The sequence below is a fragment of the Canis lupus genome, chromosome 5 (assembly GCF_003254725.2).
Source record: "Canis lupus dingo isolate Sandy chromosome 5, ASM325472v2, whole genome shotgun sequence".
NCBI lineage: Eukaryota > Metazoa > Chordata > Mammalia > Carnivora > Canidae > Canis > Canis lupus.
Genome location: NC_064247.1, coordinates 43,284,872 through 43,307,767, shown reverse-complemented (window position 1 = coordinate 43,307,767; position 22,896 = coordinate 43,284,872). Strand labels below are relative to the sequence as shown.

General features: G+C 37.8%; 1 protein-coding gene across 5 annotated transcripts; it reads right to left on the bottom strand.

The window, feature by feature from the left end:
• Positions 1 to 4,462: 4,462 nt before the first annotated feature.
• On the bottom strand, positions 4,463 to 21,300 carry SERBP1 (SERPINE1 mRNA binding protein 1). Of its 5 annotated transcripts, none has more exons than XM_025428080.3 (8): positions 20,762 to 21,300; positions 16,957 to 17,107; positions 15,964 to 16,104; positions 15,764 to 15,853; positions 15,062 to 15,181; positions 11,800 to 11,977; positions 8,359 to 8,532; positions 4,463 to 6,677 (listed from the first exon to the last, which is right to left on the bottom strand). In XM_025428080.3, exons 1-8 carry the CDS (start codon positions 21,072 to 21,074, stop codon positions 6,621 to 6,623), a joined length of 1,224 nt encoding a protein of 407 aa, XP_025283865.1. In that variant the 5' UTR covers positions 21,075 to 21,300; the 3' UTR covers positions 4,463 to 6,620. The 5 variants fall into 5 exon arrangements, with proteins under 5 accessions (XP_025283865.1, XP_025283867.1, XP_025283866.1 ...); XM_025428082.3 differs by having other exon boundaries at positions 15,062 to 15,136; XM_025428081.3 differs by having other exon boundaries at positions 15,764 to 15,835.
• Between the last annotated feature and the right edge of the window lie 1,596 nt (positions 21,301 to 22,896).

Sequence of the window (22,896 nt, the reverse complement as noted above, 5' to 3'; positions counted from 1 at the left end):
GTCTGCCTTTGGCTCAGGTCATGATCCTGGGGTCCCGGGATCAGAGTCCCACACTGGGATCCCTGCAGCAAGCCTGCTTCTCCCTCTGTCTCTGCCTCTCATGAATAAATAAATAAAATCTTAAAAAAAAAAAAAAAAACCTGCAAAAACATCCTTTCAAAATCAGATGAAAATCAGTAACATAAGACACTTGTTCTTTAGAAAAGAAAATCTCAATTCACCTGCTAAAATGACAATCATAGCAGACAATATGGCCTATGCTTAGGGCACATTTCTTGTGCCAGCTAAACCAAGAAACCTTAGGAACCCCCATTCCCAACCCTTCCCAAACAAAAATTCTAGAAGTGAAAATAGGGTGTCGCAAGATCTCATTTAGAAACAGAAATCCTACTTTATTCCATCACAGAGAGTAAAAGATCATTTGCCATCTTTCCACAACCCTGCAGAAAATACTTTTCCTAAAGTTTTTCTCCTAACACTTGTACTGTAACTTCATTATGATTAGGTTCCTTTGCATTCCTATATACTCCCTTTAGTTTATTCCCCCATGGTCTATGGCAGGGTAGATTTCAAAGCAGCTGCAAAGTTTTTAGAAAACACCTACTTTGACCTGCTTGCAATAGATCAAAATAACTTGCAAGGATAATTAAGTCATTTCTCCAGCTACAGATGCAATCTTCAAATCAATTCAATTTTCCTCTAAAAACCTGCAGTTATTTTTAAAGTCTAATAACTCTTAAGTAGCAAGACTGATGATCCTGAAAAAAAGGGGAACATCCACAGCCTCCTGTAACTGGGAGGTGCTTGTTACTTCAGTTCTTCAATCAATAATATATTGGCAATTTTCTCTTAATAAATCTTGCCCATTTTCTCCTGAAGAGAATGTCTTCTCAGATTATTTCACTTGGCATTACACAGCATCCAAAGCCCTTCTCTACTTCAGTCAACACGACTTCCAGAGTTCTACCCAAGATGTGTTGGGAGCAGGGGGGAAGAGGGTGACATGTCAGTCTAATTGTTAAAAACTTCAATTTACTGGATTTTCTTAATACAGTAACTAAATACCACTCAATCTTCAAGGGATACCATTATGAATAAAATATACCTGCTAGTTATGCTTATTTCCTTCCTAGTGACCAATAAACAGGTCCATTCTTCTCATTCACTCTTCAGCTCTTTAGACTCTAGCACTTAAATGAAATCTTGGTAACTATGTACATAAAATCATGCTGAAACAAAATTATCTGTAGTTTTTGGAAAACTTCTTCCTTTACTGGAACAAAGTGTGGAAGCTTCACTGGAAATTCAAGATTTCCAGGGAAAAGACAAACCATCTCTCTCTAAACAGAAAGGTACCTGTGTTTAGTTCAATTCACCAATCACCAAAGCCTAAAAAATGGAAGAGGAGGTACGGTACATGCGTGGGTGGCAAGAACTACCATCTTCTTTGATGTATTTAGTCATCAATTTCCACAACCACCTTTGGTAGTCTGAGCAGTTTGACAGTGTGGTTGCCAAACAAAGCAACATTTCCCTATGGAAATTACATTACACCCAACATGTGAAACAAGGAATTCAAGTTCCCAAAACATTTTGACATTATTCATCAGCTAATAAATTTTAGGCCCAAGGTTACAAAACTCTATGCAGTCAAATGTCAAAAGCCACATTCAGGTGGACCACCTCATACAGAAATCTTCATGATAGGTAGATAAACACCAGTGCCATTTCTTCAAATTAAGACAACTCTTTAATTCCTAAAATCTTTAAGAGAAATAATCAGCTACAACTGCAATTGAGATAATATAATCAATACTGCCCATTTTCCCCCATTCAATTTGAGTATCAAAATCCTGAATATTGACTAGCCCTTTACTCTCCTCTCCACATTTCCATACCAGTAACACTTTAAGAAATAAAAGCCCTATCAAGATCAGGTCAGAGGAACTCTCTCAACACCTGGTATCGGTTATCCAAAATAGGTTTTAAAAATCCATTAATTAATCAGAATTATCACATATTAGTTATCACCAGATATTTTTTGTGTCTTCCAAGCACAAAGCTTAGCATACACATAAGCACACTAGGAACTACTACATCCTACCCAAGCAGGCAGAAAAAGGGACATTGTTACTAGTGTAAAACATGTAAGTACTTACATAATTGACACCTCAAAAGTGTAATTTGGTAATTTCCTAACTTGTATGGTCATTTTTCATCCTTTCTTTCCCTCCATTTAAAATGAACAATTGACTCCTAATTATTTATGAGGTAAACAATGGCACAAAAATCTAAATTCTGCCCAAATGAATATTCTAAGCTGAGAAATGCAGTCAGGAAGCCAGTATTTCACACCCCAGCTCAACCTATGGAGTTTAATTAAAAGACATTTGTTTTCTCACCCATACAAAATGTTCACAACTCTCACCTCATGGGAAAAAAACAATTAGAACAGACTTTAGCACTGACAAAAACTAGTACTAAACATAAAACAGTAAACTAATTGTGGCATTAAGCTTACTCTTAGAGCAAATTTATACTTAAAGTTTTCAGAATATATTTAAGTTACAAGCTATGTAATCTTTTAAAAAATAACAAGACCATCTTTGAGGCTACCAGATTTCATGCCCTTATTCTGAATGTAGAAGAGGTAACTTGCTTTAACATACTTCTAACTTCACAACTTCTCATAGGGTAGGAGGATTTAATTTGTACCTAGAACTAAATTTTCATTTAAAAGAACTTTTATGTTGACCTGGGAATGATAGCTTAGATCAGGAGTCAGCAAATATTTTCTGTAAAGGGACAGATTAGTTTTAAGCTTTGTGGGCTACATGCATCTTTGTATAGTAATAGTTTTTAACCCTTTTAAAATGCAAAAGTATTCTTAGCTCATCAACTGTTCAAGAGCAGGCCATAAGCTGAAGTTTGGGGATCTAGAACTTAAACACTCATTTCCAGTGTTCCCTTCCTGAGGCCAGAATCTCCATACCTTTATTTTTATACTCTAATCATTTTCTGAAATTAAGCTTTTCCTCCTTTGTTACAATTTTTCTTTCCTTATATTGATTTCATGAATTCCTCTCACCCTGAAACAGGCTCACTTCAATCAGTCCTCATACCTCTATTTATCTAACCTAAAAATCAAGTAGGATTTTCAAGGTGAAGAGAACACCTCTCCAAGGTAACCTAGGCTGAGCAAAAAGAAACCACCCAAATTCCTAAAAGCTGTCACTTAATATAATCTTAATGATACAGCTTTGACAACTTTGCAAATCAGGTTGATAAATTAGTACACTATAATTACTAGGTCTGAAAATTTGGTAAGAGATCATTTTACAGCTTGTTACTAGATACCCTGTAAAGTGTACTAGTAATCATTCTGGGCTTTCTCCAATTAATTTGGAGATGTGGCTTCTGTTTAGACTCGCTAAACACAGGTTAATTTCAGAATTACGGATGTATGGGTTGGAAGCTAAGTATTAATTTACTTTCTTTAGGAAGTATAATTTACATGTACCTGAGAAACCTAGAATTTGCATACCAGTTACTTCAAAGTTGGGAAAGATGGACATTAATATACCTGACTTAATCTTACCTTGAAGTCACAATCATTCAGGTTCCAGAAGCTTCACACTTCTGTTTTAACCTTTTAACAGCTGTTGGTTCCTTCCACATGTTAGTGCTCTTAGAGATAGGTTTTAAATAAGCAATACATTATAGACTTTGTATGCAACTACCTAATAGCACAATTTTTCAGTGCAATGACCTCTAGCAACAATTAGAAAAATAATAAAATCAGAGTACTTAATATGCCCCCTCCAAACCCATACCCAGAAATAAGCCCCAAATATATTTACAACCATGGAGATGATGTGTCATGCTTCCAGTTTAAAATACAGTAAAATAACTAGATATATAATACCTACGGCACATTTAAAAATCTTTCCTGATTCCACACAGGTCTCCAAAGACAACTAAATGAGAAACTAGATCCCAATCATTTCAATGCAAGCTGAAAATGTCTTAATGAATATGAACTCTGGCATTATTCCTATGTAAAAGCATCAAAGATAAGTGTTCACTAAAACATTATATCAGCTACCATTATTTAGAGATGTGTATTAAGGGATTTTAGTATTATATTATTTTAAAAAAGAGTGGCATTCAGTATGATTAACCTTAACACTTACGTGAATTACTAAGAAATGCCAATTGCCATGTCAGTCCTTGAAATTCATTTTACAAGTTAAAAATTCAACTTTCTAATTGTAGTAGGTATCATCCCTTCCAAATGTGATCTGATGGCCTGGTTTAACAAAAACCCCACACAGACAAACGCTAAATATAAGGGGCGGGGGGGGGGGGATGAAATATGATTACCTTGGAGTGCACACACAGGTCAGAAAACATGTGACGATATATGGGTTCCTATTTGATTGTTTTCATGATTTTTAAGAAGTGAGCATGAAAATAAAATCTTTATTTTCAGTTATTACCCACCAAATAAGAGAAAGTTAGGTTCACAGTTTTAGCTCTTGACACAAAGTGAACTAGGAGGCAAATTTACATCCATCAGAAACAACTAATGGACCAACTTTTTAAAGTTGAGGCTATCTTGAAAGCTTGCAACATACCAGATATTGCTGTATTCTCTAGTGACAGAATGCCAGCAATGGCTGACACTAAGTAGAACTTGTGAAGTGTTTTTAATAGGTGTTTTCTATATGTTGCTAAAAATCAAGAGGCTTATAAACGCGTTACATGTCCAGAAACAAGTTAAGATACTTGCAAGTCTAACCACAATGATTTAGGAGTGTATGTTGCAATCTCAAGAGGGGTCAATAGTCCATATGGACTAAATTAATACTTGCCTCTGGGTAGCAGGTATGTTTGTAAATATAAAATTATATTAGACATTAGCACCAGTGCAGAACATGCTCAGCATAAGATCCAAAACACCAGCACAAAAGTTTATCCATCATTAAAAACCAATTACCTCCTTCCTAAGATGTCCAACCAGCAGGTAACTAGATTAATAAATCTAATCCAAATGAATTAACTCTTGTACTGTACAATTTCTTTTAGGAGTATATGGGAGAATGAATCAGCTAAATAGCAGACATTTTATGATTTAAGATCTTCAATATTTTAAAACTGGACATTACCATACACAGGTAGAAAATACTGAGTGACAAAAGATCTTTAAAACTGTACATGAAAATTCCTTTCCTGTTTACTAATAAATGTGGCATAAGAGTAAAAAAAAAGATCCTAAAAAATCTGTTGATAATTCTCTCCATGTATGCTTTAGTAAGTGGTGATGCTCCCATTTAAGGAATCCATTAATCTAATTTTCTAATGGAGGAAGAGGTCAAAGATACTTATCACTTTCTGTGGAACAGTCTTCTATCAACTTAAAACCAAAATTAAAAGCAATATAGGAAATTCAGAAACAGTAAAATTTTTGGTATATTTCATGGATGGTGCTGCTGTTCCAACCGTATAAAGTAAAGCTGTCTGCTTTCCAAATTCTAAAAATTAACATACTCCCCCATCTTACCATACAAACCAGTGCCCTTTGGTTTCTTTAGAAAAAGGAAAGGTTTAAGGGTTATTGATTATGGAAGAACAATTTTGATTTGGGACCTTCCACACACACAAATCATACTGAGTGGCCAGACACTTATTTTACACAAGTTTAAATATTATGCAGTAGCCAAATCAACTTGTTCCACCCACCCTTTGGAGGAAAAAAAATCCCAACACCCATAAAACTACTTCACTTGATAGGATGTGTATCAACAATAAGTAGCTTAAATTTTCAACAATAAGGTGTCTAGTCTGGTTTTTAAAATGGGAAAGTCACACATTTTAAAAGTAAATATAGTTGAAATTGTGAGTCAATTATAAATTTGAATCTAATGAACCATGCAAGAGCAAGGGTTAATAAACCAATGTGCTTTGAATTTGTTCAAGTACTGATATTTCTGTATATAAAGATTTAGCATATATAACAGCTATCATGAGAAGTGAAAAAAAGATTTTCCCCAGAAATGAAAATATTAAAACTAAGTTAAAATACATATAGTATTAGTATTCCACACAGCATAAAATTTGACAAATCAAAGTTTACATGACCCAGCTGACCATGTGTGAAAATGCAAAGCAGGTATTAAAACTGATATTATGTCCAATATTTAAAACCAGTTTGTAATTGGGAGAACATCTAAATCCTTAATTAAAAAACACAAATGAAGTGAAAGCTTTAAACTGGTACACACTGTTCACACCTATATTTCAAGTTTGGAAATGCATATTTGCAAGCAGCAATACAAAAGTATTCATGAAGAATGCATAATCTCTGAAAATTATGAAAACATCCCTGCTACCAATACATTTCTAAATACAAAACTGACTACCATATTGTTACTTCTGTGTAGCGAGAGAAGTTCATTTTCAAAACAGATAAAATTCAGTCTTTAGGTGTGAATGGTATGAATGACAGTCTTTTTTTTTTTTTTTTTTTTAAATTCTTAAGTCGTTTGGGATCCTTAAGCATGCAAAACCTCAGATGGGATGGGTCCACAAAGGAACCAGGGTTGTCTTATGGCATCCAGTTAAGCCAGAGCTGGGAATGCCTCAGGGTCATCCACATCAGGAGCAGAAGCACTTGACTGAAAAAGAAACAAATCAAAATTAACAATTCTCAAATCTTGGATTACTAGTGTCTACATTTAGGCATATAACTCTAAAAAATCTTGACATTAAGTACTATGTAAAAATGTGTCAAAGCTTTATTGTTAGGGATCAGGACCATAAATATTTGCAATGAGTCTTGTCCTGAATGTCTATCAAAACCTAGGACGGGATGCCTGGGTGGCTCAGCGGTGTAGAGCCTGCTTTCGGCCCAGGGCATGATCCTGGAGTCCCGGGATGGAGTCCCACCTTGGGCTCCCTACATGGAGCCTGCTTCTTCCTCTGCCTAGGTCTCTGCCTCTCTCGAATAAATAAGTAAAATCTTTAAAAAAAAAGGGGGGGGGGGGAACCCCCTGGATGGCTCAGCAGTTTAGCACTGCCTTTGGCTTAGGGCATGGTCCTGGAGTCCCAGGATCAAGTCCCACGGCAGGCTCCCTGCATGGAGCCTGCTTCTCCCTCTGCCTGTGTCTCTGCCTCTATCTCTCTCATGAATAAATAAATAAAATCTTAAAAAAATAAAAAATAGGAAAATTCTTTAATAACATCGTGGGTTTAATTTTCTAATAAATCACACAGGTAGATTCACATGACGGATGTATGTGGATTCTTTTTTAGTATTTTATTCTCCTCACTTGCTAAATAAGAATGGCATCAATTTGAAAGCAGCATAAGAAACCTATTATATATAATGATTCATTCATCAATGTTAGGAAGGGACCCAACTGCTATTTACAATCAAAGAACAAGTAACAACAAAAATGTATTAAAAGATCCATACACACAACACAGACCCTTTAAAAAGCCTAATGTTCAGATGAAGAAAAAGAAATCACTCCATTATTACCGGTGACCATTCTATGATATTAAGCTACCACTATAATACACTGACAGATTCAATCAGGTCCCCAATTTGCATATCATGGGTTGAGAATTCAGGAGGACGTCACTGGTTTCCTAGCCAGACAGAGACCATGAATTAACCTAACGCAAAGGTTACTGCTAATACTTTAATTTCAGTCATTAACAGCATATACTTTGGCATCAAATGATCAGAGTAAAAATTTATCAATCACTAGGTCTTCTATAAAAATATTTAAGAACCTGTCATATACACTGTATGAGGCATTAAATTATAAAGGGAGGACAAAAATGAATCCCAGCTCTCAACACTGCAGTCTAGTTTTTTCTAGATTATTGAAAAAGTGTCAATAATCATCCGGTTAGTGTCACACAATTATGCACACAAATGCTACACTGATACTCAAAAATGTAGCCAAGAGTCAAGGCAAAGGAGATAGTTAGCATTTCAAGTAGACTTTAGCTAAAGCTCAAGTTAACTTGGTTCCCTGTACCTAAATTTCCTCTTCTGTAAAATGGGGATATCAATATAGTAACAAGAATGAAATGCCATAGTACATAAAATACCTAGCACACCACCATGACCAGCACCAAATACTCAAAAAAGTGAAAATTTAACTTTACTAGCAAGCACTCTTCAGTCAATTTAAGTGCTTTTAAGCAAAAATACAGCCTAAAATGTAATTTCTTGAAGGTATATCTAACTACTTCTTCCTTCTAATCCTAGCCCCAAAAGGACCCAGGGCACTGATTTACCAAAAGAGGTCCTCAAATTACTTTAAAAAGAATTCTTAAAATTACCTTGTCAGTTCTGCTGCCACGGTTTGGACGTCCACCACGCCCACGGCCACCTCGTCCTCCCCTGCCACCACGTCCTGGGCGGCCAAGGTCTCCAAAATTGATCTCCAGCTGAGACGTTATATCATTTGCTGGCTTCCGGAAATGATGGTCCATAACCGAATCTTCAGCATGAGCCTAAAAATTTAAGAGTAGGTCATGGGGTGATTAACAGGAAAGCAACACTGCAAATTTCTAATTATTGAGCTTTCTCTTAAAAAGACCAAGAATCGGGATTTCCTGGGTGGCTCAGCGGTTTAGTGTCTGCCTTTGGCCCAGGGAGTGATCCTGGGGTCCTGGGATCGAGTCCCACATCAGGCTCCCTGCAAAGAGCTTGCTTCTCCCTCTGCCTGTGTCTCTGCCTCTCTCTGGGTCTCTCATGGATAAATAAAAGCTTAAAAAAAAAAAAAAAGAGGGATCCCTGGGTGGCGCAGCGGTTTAGCGCCTGCCTTTGGCCCAGAGCGTGATCCTGGAGACCCGGGATCGAATCCCACGTTAGGCTCCCGGTGCATGGAGCCTGCTTCTCCCTCTGCCTGTGTCTCTGCCTCTCCTTCTGCCTGTGTCTCTGCCTCTCTCTCTCTGTGTGACTATCATAAATAAATAAAAATTAAAAAAAAAAACATTAAAAAAAAAAAAGACCAAAAATCCAATCTGTACTTCGTGAACAAATACAACAAATGATAATTTAAAAATATCAATGCCACTAAGGTAATATGTAAACTTGGAGATCAGCTGTGATCTTAAAGGAAGAGTTCCTTTCACTTTTAACTTTATAAACTACATGTGATATTGGCAAGTCTTGATCAGAGGTATGTAATCACAACCACTCAAGTCTCTAGGGCCCATTTGAAACCTACCAAATCATAATCTTTAGTGAAGTTTGGGTAAGTACATTTTAAATATGTCCTTCAGATTAGATTCCAATGTGAACCCCTGATGAAGACTTTTGGATAGATTGCACGGGAGGTCTGTATCAGGGATTAATACTAAATCACTTGTGAGTTTTAAAGAAAATTCTGGGTCTGCACTCTTCTAAGTCTGACTTGGGAAAATTGCAGAATTACAGACTCAAAAGTGAAATCAGGGAACCTTGAAAAGCTATAAGCACAAATAAATCCAAGCCTTAAATACAGCCAGGTAACCTTAATGTCAACATATTTGTGAAATCCAGGTCCTCCTTTGTATTTATATATAAGGTATACCACCCACTCTGTAAAAAAAACAAAACAAAAGCCGGACAATTTTACACTGCTTAATTCCTAATTTTTTCCTGTATGTTTGGAATGAATAAATTTTCACCTTCTAGTTCCAAACCTTTCTTATAGTACTTTGGAGTGTGTTTTAGTTTTTCTAAATGCAGGTACAATCCTTTTCTGAAGGAATAATGAACATTTTGTTCTTTTTAAATCCTGTAACACCACAACTGTTAATAACTTACCACTCACTCTAAGTACCAATGAATTTTATATCTGCGTCTTCGCCCCTTTGTCTAATATCCAAATTAATTGTCATTCCTTAGTGCTAAGCCAATCTAAAGGCAGTAGACGGTTCTTCTTAAAATATCAACTTTAGGGCAGCCTGGGTGGCTCAGCAGTTTAGCACCGCATTCAGCTCAGGGCCTGATCCTGGAGACCCGGGATTGAGTCCCACATCGGGCTTCCTGCATGGGGCCTGCTTCTCCCTCTGCCTGTGTCTCTGCCTCGCCCTGTGTCTCATGAATAAATAAGCTCTTTATATATATATATATATATATATATATATATATATATATATATATATACACAACACACACACACACACATAAAGTCAATTTAAATTAATGTTTAAATGTAAATCCAGAAAACCTGCAAAGTCAATTATACATACTAATTGTTTGCTATTGCAAAACAGTATTATCAATTCATTAATTAGAAGCATTTAAGTTTCTAGGAAACAGAAGCAAAAAAGCCTAATTGATATACTACTGAAACACCTCAAAGGTTTTATTACAATAATATAGAGGAAGTTTAAATGTTGGTGAACATCCCTTTAAGACAGCTAGTAGGATAAATCTGCAAAGTTTTTTTTCTAGAGCAGTGAATGATAATCAGGAAATAAGAGCTTTGGCTTCAGCTCTGTCAATTAATACCCTAATTCAGTTATTCATAATCAATTTCACATTTTAATTTTAAAACTTTCTAATTATATATAACGGTTATTTCTGAGAAGCTCAATGTAAAAATATGATACCTAACCTGATGTCTACAAAATGCATGAAGAGACTTCAGAGTAATTAATGAATCAAGAAAAATGTATCAGTATTTTGTGTATGTGTCTTGTTTTGGAGAAGACCTCAAAAAAGTTACAAATTATGCCAAAGGTACCTTAAGTAAATCTTTTCCATATTAACCTAAGCAGTTTAATCATTTCTACAAATTAACAATCTCCCCAAGATGAATTTTCATTGTTTCTTTAATCAAGAATACTTTAACCCAGATACACAACTCTATCTGCAAGAATTATAAAAAAAATTTTTTTAAATAAGCAAAAGCATTCAAATGAAGCAAAACGTCTTTTCCGACACGACTTCGCACTTTACAACATATCCCTGTTTATATTATTTTATGGAGTCAATGTTGTTAAAAAATAATTTCTAAACCATAAGTGTCTCAACCTTTATTTTACAATGTTCCAAGTTTGTTTCACAGCTATTTGTTTAGAAAATGAAGACGCAATATCTCATTGAATCTTTTAATTACACTGCCTTAGTAACATTTCAATTTAACTTTATGATTAGCATCTCCTACTTGCATAAGCCTTAAATGATGTAGCAGTGGGACTTTCCTCTAATAACGTGCTCCAGGGATTGTTACCCAATCAAAAACCACGAACATACCTTTCTCAAGTATTTTCATTAGTAAATTACTTTGCTGGTTCTTATTAAGACATCAGTCCTCAATAAGTACAGCATCATTTATTAAAGAGTCTTGATCATTATAAATGACAGGCAGAGAGTTTGAAAAACTGAAAACTGAATACTGATGAAGCTACGGTCTTAGGTTAAACCATAAGAAAATGCAAACCTTTCAACAATTCAGTTAGGCAAGATTTTTAAAAATATTATCACAACTTTGAAAAGACCTACCTTATTTCTAAAACACTAGTAACTGTATGATAAACACCTGATTGCTTTCTAGAAAAAAACAACAAAACCACCACATTAAATACATTATTGACTGAAGGACTACCTTTCTTGAAATATATGGTAATGCAGTTTATTTCCTTTTTGAGCATCTTATCTACCCCAAATGATCCTATGTAAAGTTTTTATTCTTTATAAACAGATTAGCTATGTTTTGAAAAAGTATAAATACCATTCAATAAACATCTGCACATTTTCAGACATCACAAAATTTAATTTTTTACCTCTTCACTCTTTGATTTATGAAGAACAAATCCCTTCTTCCACTGCCCATCAGCACCTTCATTTGGTTTTCGGATATTAAATTCTACTTTTGCCCGATCCTTATTTTGAATAGCTTTCCACTCATCCAAAGTCATTTCTTTTGGACCCTCTTCCTTTACTTCTTCAACTTCGTTCTCCCTGCGAAAAAACATGTTTTATAGCGGTAATGGGCTGATAAAATCTTAACTTATGATCAAAAGGAAGAAGTTAATCTTGGCTTGATAATCTTTAAAAGATTATCCAAGAACAAGAGGATACCAGTCTTGTCACCCAATGGTTAACACATAACTTGGTGGAGGCTAGAAATTCAGTGCTTGTTGAATTGTGAAAGCATGGATTACTGAGGAATATACAATTCAACTTCATAAACTATGAAATGATCAACTATCAGTAATAAACAATCTTTGTCTTTATCCAAAATATACATTTCTTAAAATCACACTACTTTAAAACTGTATCCTTATGTGATAACAGATGACCTAACTTCTCCTAAAACACATGTAACAAAAATAAAGGCAATCATCTAGGACACTTGTGAACAACCAAAATCCGTATTTTAGAGTATGAAAGAACTGTTCCTCTAGCTTTTATCAACATTTAACAGCAAACAATTTTAAAAGCCAGGTCCCCACAAATCCAAAATCCTATGTTCTCCAAACTTTCAACCAACCTGTATATGGACAGGAGAGGCTGTGGTTTCACTGGTTTTGGAGCCTTCCACAAAACACAGCAGTTTCAGTACTGAATACTAAATTAGTTATTTCCAAATACAAGTCCCAGGATATAACTATTATACACTATCCTTTTCCCTATTTATAAAAACAAAGCATGGGCCTAGGAATTCATTATTTTAGTCTAATCTCAACTTGCAATTGTCACCAAACAAGTTGTTTGCTATTTTGGGAGCTCTGATTCCTTCCAAAGATAGCAGGTGATTCAGTTAGCCTTAGAGCTCAAATATCTGCCTTCCACTCTACTCTTCACCATTTGACAAATTCTATCTTAAAACTTCCTATACCAAGTTTACATTTTACTAATGATATCTTGGGACTCCTGGGTGGCTCAGAGGTTTAGCATCTGCATTTGGCCCAGGGCATGATCCCGGGGTTCCAGGATCAAGTCCCGCATTGGGTTCCCCACAGGGAGCCTGCTTCTCCCTCTGCCTGTGTCTCTGTGTGTGTGTGTGTGTGTGGGTGTGTGTCTCTCATGAATAAATAAATAAAATCTTAAAAAAAAAAGATCTTGGCTATCAACATCAAGTCCAACTCTGTCACTTTACAAATGAGAAAACTAAAGATCAAGAAAAGGTCCTACTTACTCCCAAGTCATGACACAGCCAAGAATAGAACTTGGCATACCTTTACCACATCATGAAACCACAACACCTACCTTCAGAGGTTGTAAGGATCAAATGAAATAAAACAGAAGTCCTGGAAACTATATATAAGGGAGTTAATCAAAGTCATTCTGTGCTTCTTAAATCTATGTGCTCACATGCAAGATGCAACTCTATATTTGCATTCTCCCCTACCCTGGAGTAAGACTAGAGACTGCTCTAATATCACCTTGGTCTTTAGCTTAAAAACCCCTATTTCATTCCTGAAATGAATGAAGGATTTGTTTGTAATACACTGTCAATATATATCATTTCTTCTGATAAACAGTTATAATCTTTGCAAATCACTCTTAAGGCCATTAAACATGGGCTTTGTTAAAGGAACAGTTGTGTTGGGCATTGTTAAGTACTTATATTAAGGTTCATTTCAGTCACCTATCACAATTTCATTACCACTAAAAATTATGATTTCATACTGTTTTATATAAATGAATTTATATTACCCCAAGTTCAACATATACTTAATACCATATATTTTTATCTACTCTAATAGTAAATCAACTACTATTCCTTCTTCAACAAACTAACTGAATGGAATATGGAATGGAATATGATACTATTACCAGTAATGGTTCACTGTAGGAGTAATTCTTGGAGAAAAAGCAAAGAATCCCCTAATTTAAATATCCTCCAGTTAAGAGTTACAGGCCCTCAATAACTGGTAATTCAATACTTTAAACCATAATACTGTAAGAAATGACTGGCATAGAATTTCTGCCTGGGTTGATGGAAACTAGAGGAAGGCATTAAATCACTTCTACCAGAATAACTTGTATCATTACAATTCTTCCACCCTTGAATAGAAACTTCAAAACCAAATCTTATACCTAAAAACTCAGAAAATGAAAAGGATTGAGAAAAGAAAAGCCAGTGAATCGATAACATATTCTGGCCTTTTGCTCTCCCCATACATTTTAAAACAAGCCAATAATGCTATGTTCCAAATTCTATGTTGATGGAAAGAAAAAAAATTCCAGAGAAATTTTAAAAAGGTCACATCTTCTGGATTAAACTGTCTCAGAATAGAATTTATATAAAGTTCAAAGGACTTTGAACTATGTGTTCTAAATACTGTAATTTCTCTGGACGCCTGGCTCGTTAAGGGGATGCCTGGGTGGCTCAGCGGTTCGTGTCTGTCTTTGGCTCAGGGTGTGATCCTGGGGTCCTGGGAAAGAGCACTGCATTGGGCTCCCCCTGCGGGGAGCCTGCATCTCCCTCTGCCTATGTCTCTGCCCCCCCCCCCCCACTCTCTCACATAAATACATACATACATACATACATAAATAAATAAATAAATAAAACCTTAAAATAAATAAATACTATAATTTCTCTTATGTCAACCATTTGGTCACATTTTTAGAAATCCCTAACTTCAGCTTCTAGTTCCCACTTATTCAGAGTCTGGACAGCCATGGTCACCAGGATTATTCATTACAACTTCTCAACCAAGTAAAGTATATAGCTAAATAAAATGCAGGACAACTTATTCTTACTCCCAATTCTCAGGTTAAATAGTTAATTTTTGTTCTTATGGCAAACAGGTATCACACTTAAATATGTATTCCTTATCTTTTCAGAGATAACAATGGTATTTTCAAATAGAAATAACCATTCTATTTTTCAAACCGTTATATAGCCCAATAAATTGAATATGTAAAGCACTCCTCTAAATAGATACTATTTGAGGAATAGGGGTACAAGTCTCCTGTTAAAAGACACCAAATAATAGCATTAAATCTATGTTATTTTCTTGGTAAAAACCCAAACTACTTCCAGTGCTATGGAGTAAAACCATACATAAAACCACTACCCATAAAACCACTTACTTATTTTCAGTGTCTGCAACTGGATGTTCTTCACCTTCAGGTGTTTCCTCAGTCACATTTGATTGATCCAAGTCACTGCAATTATAAGATATTTGTTTCTGAATGTATTTTGGGGACTCTCTAAGGAAAAAAGAGAGAGAAAAGCAGCTAGGTCCATTTACATGTAGCTTAAGGATTCTTTTTACATATTTAAAATCCTCACATTCCCTAAGACCCTTTTCTTACTAAACTTACTTCCCAGTAGACCTCTAAGAAAAAATAATTTAAAAATACATTCTGATCCAAACTATAGTTCAAGTATTTGATTTAGAAAGTAGCAGGACAGAGTAGCTTCCTCTAAAACAAAACTTCCCCAGCCTATCAAATTCTTCTAATGACCATAGGGCCAATTGCTACAATAGGAACTACTAAAAGCACACAGAGAATCAGAATACCCAAATAACTTAAATTGTAAGGTTTCAGGAAAAGCTATATAGCCATATGAAAAGAAAAATTCATGTGTATCATAATGTAGAAAAACTTGTCATATGATATATTGTACTCAAACATATCCAACAAGATATTATAAGGAAGTAGCTCTGAGATGAGAGCATTTGTTCTTGTCCCGGGGACAAGTAAAATATAAGAGTTATGGTTAAACTCTAATAAAGCATAGAATCAATCTTATTTAAGTTATTTATTCAGAAAAATCAGAATACCAACGTTAATTCGTCTTTGACAGTTCCCCAGTTGTGAGATCCGCTACCTCCACGTTTGTCCTCATGCTTCAGGCCACTGTAATGTGAAAAAGAACTAACAAAACTGAGTTAACATAATACTCTTTAATTCTAGAAACTCAAATTTTGTTTTATTAAAGAAGTAAATTCCAATGTAAAAACAATAAAAACCAATATAAGACTTACGATCTATCACTTCCACTATGCCTATCAAATTCACGTTTGCCACGAGAATCAAATCCATCTCCTCGGCCCATTCCACGTCCGCGGCCTCCTCGACCTCTTCCAAGACCACCACGGCCTCGAATAGGCCGGTCAATAATCGGTCTATAACAAATAAAAAATATATTTTTTTTATTTGGAAGGAAGGGTGGGGGGGAGAGCAAATGCATCCAAAGGCTCAAATGTAAAAACATATTTACTGGCTAATAATTAATAGTTAAACACATGTTTTAGAAAATTTAAAACAGGGGAGCCTGGGCGGTTCAGTCGGTTGAGCATCTGCCTTCAGCTCATGATCCCTTCAGCTCATGATCCCATGTCCTGGGATGGAACCCTGTGTTGGGTGGGCTCCCTGCTCAGCAGGAATCTGCTTCTCCTTCTCCCTGTGCCTCTCCCCTTGCTCATCTCTCTCAAAAAAGTAAAACTTAAAAGAAAAAGAAAACTCAAAACAATCTACTTCTAAACACATAAAAGAAATCAGGACCAGGAAGCTCCCCCCAAACAAGAACATTTTTGCTTTCTCTGAAACTTCACTACTAGTGCCCATAACTTTCCCATGATTATTCATGTTATAATCCAGTAAAACCACTACACCTCACTAATACACTTCAAAATTAAAATAAACACAACTAACATGCATAATATGAGTAATGTTTTGCTGTAAATAGATCCCCAACAGGAAGGGCTCTCCTGCTAGCATCTGGGGATGACAAGGAAAAGAAATTGTCCATTCATTCAACTGAAGTGTTTCATTACAAGAAATCCAAGACTGAACACAAAAAATCGATACTAAAACGTTCTTAGTAGAACAATGCATCCACTCAGATTATTTCTCTGAAAAACTGGTAAATGTAACCAGCCACACTGCTACCTTGCTAATCATGCCCAATTTATAGCTTTGCGTTAAGGTATGACTCTATAAACTGACAAAACATGAAGAGATTAAAAAGATCTTGCCTATCAACTGAAAATTCTCCTCCTTCACCCTTTTCTTCAAGTGGCTTTTCAAATCGTCGTTCACGAGGTGGTCGCCTTTCTGGTCTCCTATCAATTATTTTCCCTTCACTCTGCAGCTGTTGATCAGGTCTTCTTCCAACACGTCTTATTCCTGAAATGATAAATAACCTGCATAAGCAAATTATTTTTGCAAAACAAAAAAACTAGGCAGACTACTAAAAGATGAAAAAACAAAAGCCATTCTTTTAATCCAGTAACGAGCACTTGCTGCTGAAAAAGGCAAAAACTGGGCATCTCTATAAAATATAACAAAGTACCTAAGAAATTCCTATTAAAGACAACAAACTTGTTTCAGACTTGTTTAGTTTGCCAAATCATGCCTCCCCTACCTGTAACTGACTTGAAAGTCATCAGGGTAGCCACTATTCCCCATCACAAGATGCCAGTGTCTTAATTTAAAATTCTGACTTTTAAGGAATTTTAGGTATATGATACATTTTGGCTTTAAAGATATTAAAAAAGATTAACACCACTGGCCATTCATTAGTAATACCCAAGGAAATCAACATACTCATCAGATAAGGACTCTCAGAAAAAGTGAAGGCCACACTATTTACAGGATTTGAAGGAAATAAACTACAGTAAAAAGTGCTAATTCTATGAAATTACAAAACTGAAAGGAAAACAAATAGCACTGAAGGTTAGATCTCCATAGTTTCAAATAACTAATGAACCAGAAACAAGTATTGTTTTCCTCTATTAGTTTTTATATATGTATTCACGTTTCTACCCATATTCATACACACGCACTAAATAAAACATAATGCTATGCAACCACTAGAAAATAGTTCAGTTGTTTATTAGAGAGCTCTCTCTTTTTTTGCCCTAACAGGTAGGTTTCAAAAGAATCTTTAAAAGCCACACACACATATACACACACACGGACCCCCTTTAAAAACAGTATTTAAGCAATAGAAACTTGTGGCACTAAGTGATAGCTGATGCGTTTACTGATTTCCCCCTGTATCATTTTTTCCTGTTGGTATCTGAGGCCCACAAAGGCAACCAACATGCATTATCGTTGGCCTGAAGTAAATAAGTTCATGACTGTAAAATTTCAGGTATGTTCTAACTCCCAAACCATAATTTCTTACACAGTCAAAAAGCAGCTGAGGAATTGATTTTATAGCAAGATCTTAAGTTGACTCACTCTGATTCCTTCAAAGAAAGTAACCCATCATCAGTATATATCCCATCATACAGTTGCTTGTAACTAAAGTCAAATGGTAAATATCAAACTGTTAAATGAAATTTTAAGGTCCATTCCACATAAACTCTCAGGATAAACCATAAATATTAGATCTTAAGGCATCTTAAACAAATGTTGTCATAGGTATAGTGTATTGGGGTGGAGCTATGGAACCAGTCCTTACAATGATATCCAAGCCAAACACACCCAAATGAACAATGGCTTCCTTCCTCACCCAATTTCACCATTATGCTTACAGAACCTAAAAAATTTACTAAATAATTTCACCCTATGACTGACATTTAAAAATTCAAGCTTCTCTTAACCTACTTGTATGTACTTGCAAACTCACTGGATTTTCAGTCGATTCCAGGCTTCGGAAAAAAAAAAAAAAAAATTTAAAAACGCCTTGGTCTACATTTTTAGCGATGACATTCTGTGGTGTCAGTTCTCAAATTCTTCAAATGGACAAAAGACAAGTGACAAAACTCCTATCATGTTAGATACTGTATCTAAGGTATGTCTAGCATTTGCCAGGACCTATATTCAAAGGCAAAGATCACATAATCAGGTAGCAATTTTTCCCACTGCACGAAGTGGACTTTTTACAAGTCTATCCTTCTCCAATGCCCCTGAACATCAACTGACAGGTAGTAGGGTCTGAAAAAAAATCTTTTTCATTCAACATTTCCCTTTTATTTTTAAGACTATGTTTTATGCAATTTAAGAGCAAGACTGCTATGTATTGCTGATCTAAGGAAGACGTTGATAGCTAATATGGAAGTTTTCCCAAGGAAAGAGTACTAAATGGTGAACTCCATTCTGGTTATAAACTCATATAATAATTCTCCACCTCTGTAATTTAAAATACTAGGTCCCAGGTTAAGCGCTTACCTCCTCCAAGATGGGCTTTATGATCAAAACAACTGAGGGGTTTAAACCAGGTTTCATGCTTTAAACATTCAAAATGGGTGAAACACATCTACCTGGTACACTTAAGATTTAAACATTAGGCTCAACGTTTTCAGGCACTTTTTTGGATTAATGAGATCAAGGAGGTAAACTTGAGCAAAAATAATAATTAACACAGGCCTGTGTCCCTTAACGCAGAAATTAAATAATTATTTAGCTGTGCTACAGGTTGCTTTAAAACTTAAGATGACTGAATAGATATTTGGTCTAAACGAAGTATACCCAGCTTTCCAACACTCCAAATTCTGCTTCTCCCCAACCTGTAATTTTGATACAAGAATTATTTTGTTTTATTCATCATAGGTTCTTCATTCCAAGCATCACAGAAGTTCTGTATTAAAAAAAAAAAAAAAAAAAAAAAACCTTGAGCCAAAACCTAACACAATTGGTGATTCTGAAAATTAGTTGTATGCTACAAAATTCAAAACTAATGAGAAACAACTTCTTTCAGGAGCACGTGGCAGTAAAAGGTAATTTCAACTTTTAACATAAAAAGGCAACTTTTAAAGTTCCGGAGCTGATCGGGTACACGTTTTATCCTCCAACTGTTTTTGCTTTATTGTCCACACAGAAGGCAAACCAGCAATAAGAGAATGCAGAAATCAACCTCAAGACAACCCTGTGAAGTTTACAGTGACCTCTGGAAACAACTATTACCCGCCAATGAATCCCGACCATGCTTCACGCACACGTGGAGAAAAAAGCTACAGATTCAAAAGCGCTCTGCTGGGGCTAACGTTGTGACAGCCTCTGCACTCAATTCACCACGAGGCCCCGGCCGGGCCACCACACGAAATATTGAGTGAGGGGGTGGGGTGGGGTGTCGGGGAGAGAGGACGAGCTCAGGATTTCCTGCAATAACCAGTCTTCGTTCAGAATTCCCGCCTCTGCTTACCACAGTGTAAGCACATTTGTCTTCTCAAAAGCTTAATTCGCTCCAGCAAGTTAGTTGTTCTTACGAGTTGAAGGGAGGAGAGGGGACTACACGGCACATGGGGCACCTGAAGCCGTAGCTCACTCCACAGAACCCAGAAGTAGGTCAGGTGCACTCGGACCCCCGGCGTCTCGCTGGGGGGTACTCCGCGCCCTCGTGGGACAAGATGGCAGGAGAGGAGCCAAGCGCACCTCAAAGCAGCACGCCGAGGGCGAGCTCCGAGTGGGAAGGGGCCGTGGACCCCACGCCTGCCCGTAACTGCAAATGCTTCAGTCAGTGGCCAGCTCGCCCAGACCTCAGACCTCGGTCGCCGCGCCTGCCCGCCAAGGAATCCGGCGGGAAGGCAACAGCCTCCCAGGACAGCAGCGCGCTCGAGCAGCAGCAGCTTATCTCCGGGGCACGCTCCTCCGCTCAGAAACTGAGGCGGGAAGGGGGTGACTCCAGGAGCCTCGCAGGTGGCTTCAACTTGGGGCTACCACGCTCCCGGCACCTTCGCGGGACCTGGCTTTTGTAGCGCGAGGAGAAACGGGAGGCAATCGGCGGCCAAGCCTCCCGCGGGCCCTCGGAACTCCGAAAGCAAGTGGTAGCCGCAAGTCCCCCTCGCTCCTTCCCTCCATCCCGGTCTCCCCCACCTTCCACCACAGCTTTACCTTCTTTCTTAAGCGCCACGGGCGGCTGCGTCTCCTCTTTCTTGTCAACCACGCCAACGCTGGGGGGCAGCGGGTTCTTGCGGTCTTTCTGGGACTCTTTACGCAGCTGTTTGCCTGCCGCGTTGGAGTTGGTCTGGGCTGCGGCCTGAGCTGCGCTCTTGGCCCCAGGGCCCCCAACGCCGCCCCCGCCGGCTTCTTTTTTCTTGTTCTCTGCTGCCTTCAACACCTCAAAGGGGTCCGATTCGTCGTCAAATAACTGGTCGAATCGGTTGGTGACCACGCAGCCGAAGCCTTCCTGTAAGTGCCCAGGCATGATGGTGGCTCGGCGGCGCGTTCCTCCACGGATTGCAGCGGGCCGCGCCGAGCCAAGAGCGCCTGCTTCAGCTCTTCCCACAAGATGGCCGGGCCGAGAGAGGGGGGCCGGCTTCTCTTCCGGCGCCAGGCACACATCCGGGAGCGGCCAGCGCCGCACGGCACTATGGGGTATGTAGGCCAGAGTCGCTTCTCCTGAGGCGGCCCCCGGCGCCAAGACTACAATTCCCAGGATGCGTGGCGTGACAATTCTTCGCGCGCGCCTAAGAGGCGGGACCTCACGGAGGGAGTGGAGCGTGCTAGCAGAGGGAGTGGAAGCGCGGTGGTGGGCGGAGTCCTGCCACCTGCTCCAGCCACCCTTAAACTCTCTGGGTCTTGAGCTACACCGAAAACAGGAAAACGTGACGGCGTTTTTCGCTCGCGAAAGTTCTCTGTCTCTGGTTTTACTCACCCCGTCTCCAGTCCAGGACTAACTTTCCTCACCTCCGGGGGTGGGTCAAGGTGACTCCAGATTTTACAAACTTCTAGTGCTAGGGTGTTGCTGAGGTACCCCGCGGGCCTCGCGGAGGCAGGTCCCGATCCGTTCCAAGTCCCTAGCTGCCCAGGTGCTGGAGTCGCCCTCTTGCACCGCCAATAATGAATCGAGACTCTTCTGTTCAATGTGAGGAGGAATACGGTTTCTCTCGCGGGGACACGAACTGGGTTAGCGCAATTAATCAGAGACGAGTTGAACTGTCTCACAGGGCGGTGTTGCGCGCCTTTCCTGAGTGTTGCGATGGGTGCATTCATCGCAGCTAACTCCTAACAGTGCGGCACTAACTAGACAGAGGGCAAGCCTCGAAAAGCACTGTTTGTAGGAACACTTTCTGAAGTCAATCCAGTTGTCCATTAGCGTCCGGGAAGCCAAGGATTAGGTGTTAGTAAAATGTGCTCAAGAAACGTTTTAAAGCATCCGAGTGTGTAAGGGTGCCGAGGGATGCGATGAGGGTAGGGAAAATATGTCAGCAAATTAATTGCCATTACTAAAAGTATTGATATTAGTTGGGAATATTAAGGTCCAGTAAGGCAATAGATGATGTCAGTGCATATTCAAACATATTTGGTAAAACTCTTACTAACTTACCCATGTTACCACAAGCTAGGGAGTGGGGTAGGACTATCCTTAGCAATTTTTATCTTATGTATAGATCCCTGGTTTCCTCAAACAGATCTTTATGACTATCAAGTGTTATTACAATAAGAATACTTACAGATAAGCCCCATTTAGAGGAATTGTGTGGCTATGAGTTTCTGAGGTTTACTTGTGCTCCTCAGAGAATTTTACCTATTAATATAAAAATAAGAATGAGTTTTGGGGGAAAAGGGGAGAAATTTCTAAGTATTTTCAACTTCCTTCTCTCCCTTTCTTATCTCCTGGAATTTCGGTTAATCTGGGAAAGTTTTAAAGCCCACTTTTTTTTTTAAGCCCACTTTTAAAGTATACAAATAAAGCTCAAAATGGCAATTCTTTCACATTCACAGTTATTATTTTATAAGTAATTATTTTCACTCATGTTTCCTTCTTCTAAGAAGTTAAAATAGTCCTTAAAAAAAGAAGTTCCTGCTACTCTCCATAGCGAAAAATACCGACTGAGTAAACCTCAAGGGAGGAGGAAAGGAGACTTCTTGGGAGATTTGTTACTCAAAGGCTTGAGTTGTAAAGTGACAAGTGATAAGATACCACTGATTAGAAATGTAGCCTAAAATATCAGGTCTCTGTAGCAAATGCTTGAATCACATATTGTTCTCTGAAAAATATTCATGCAGCTTCACAGCTTTATCTT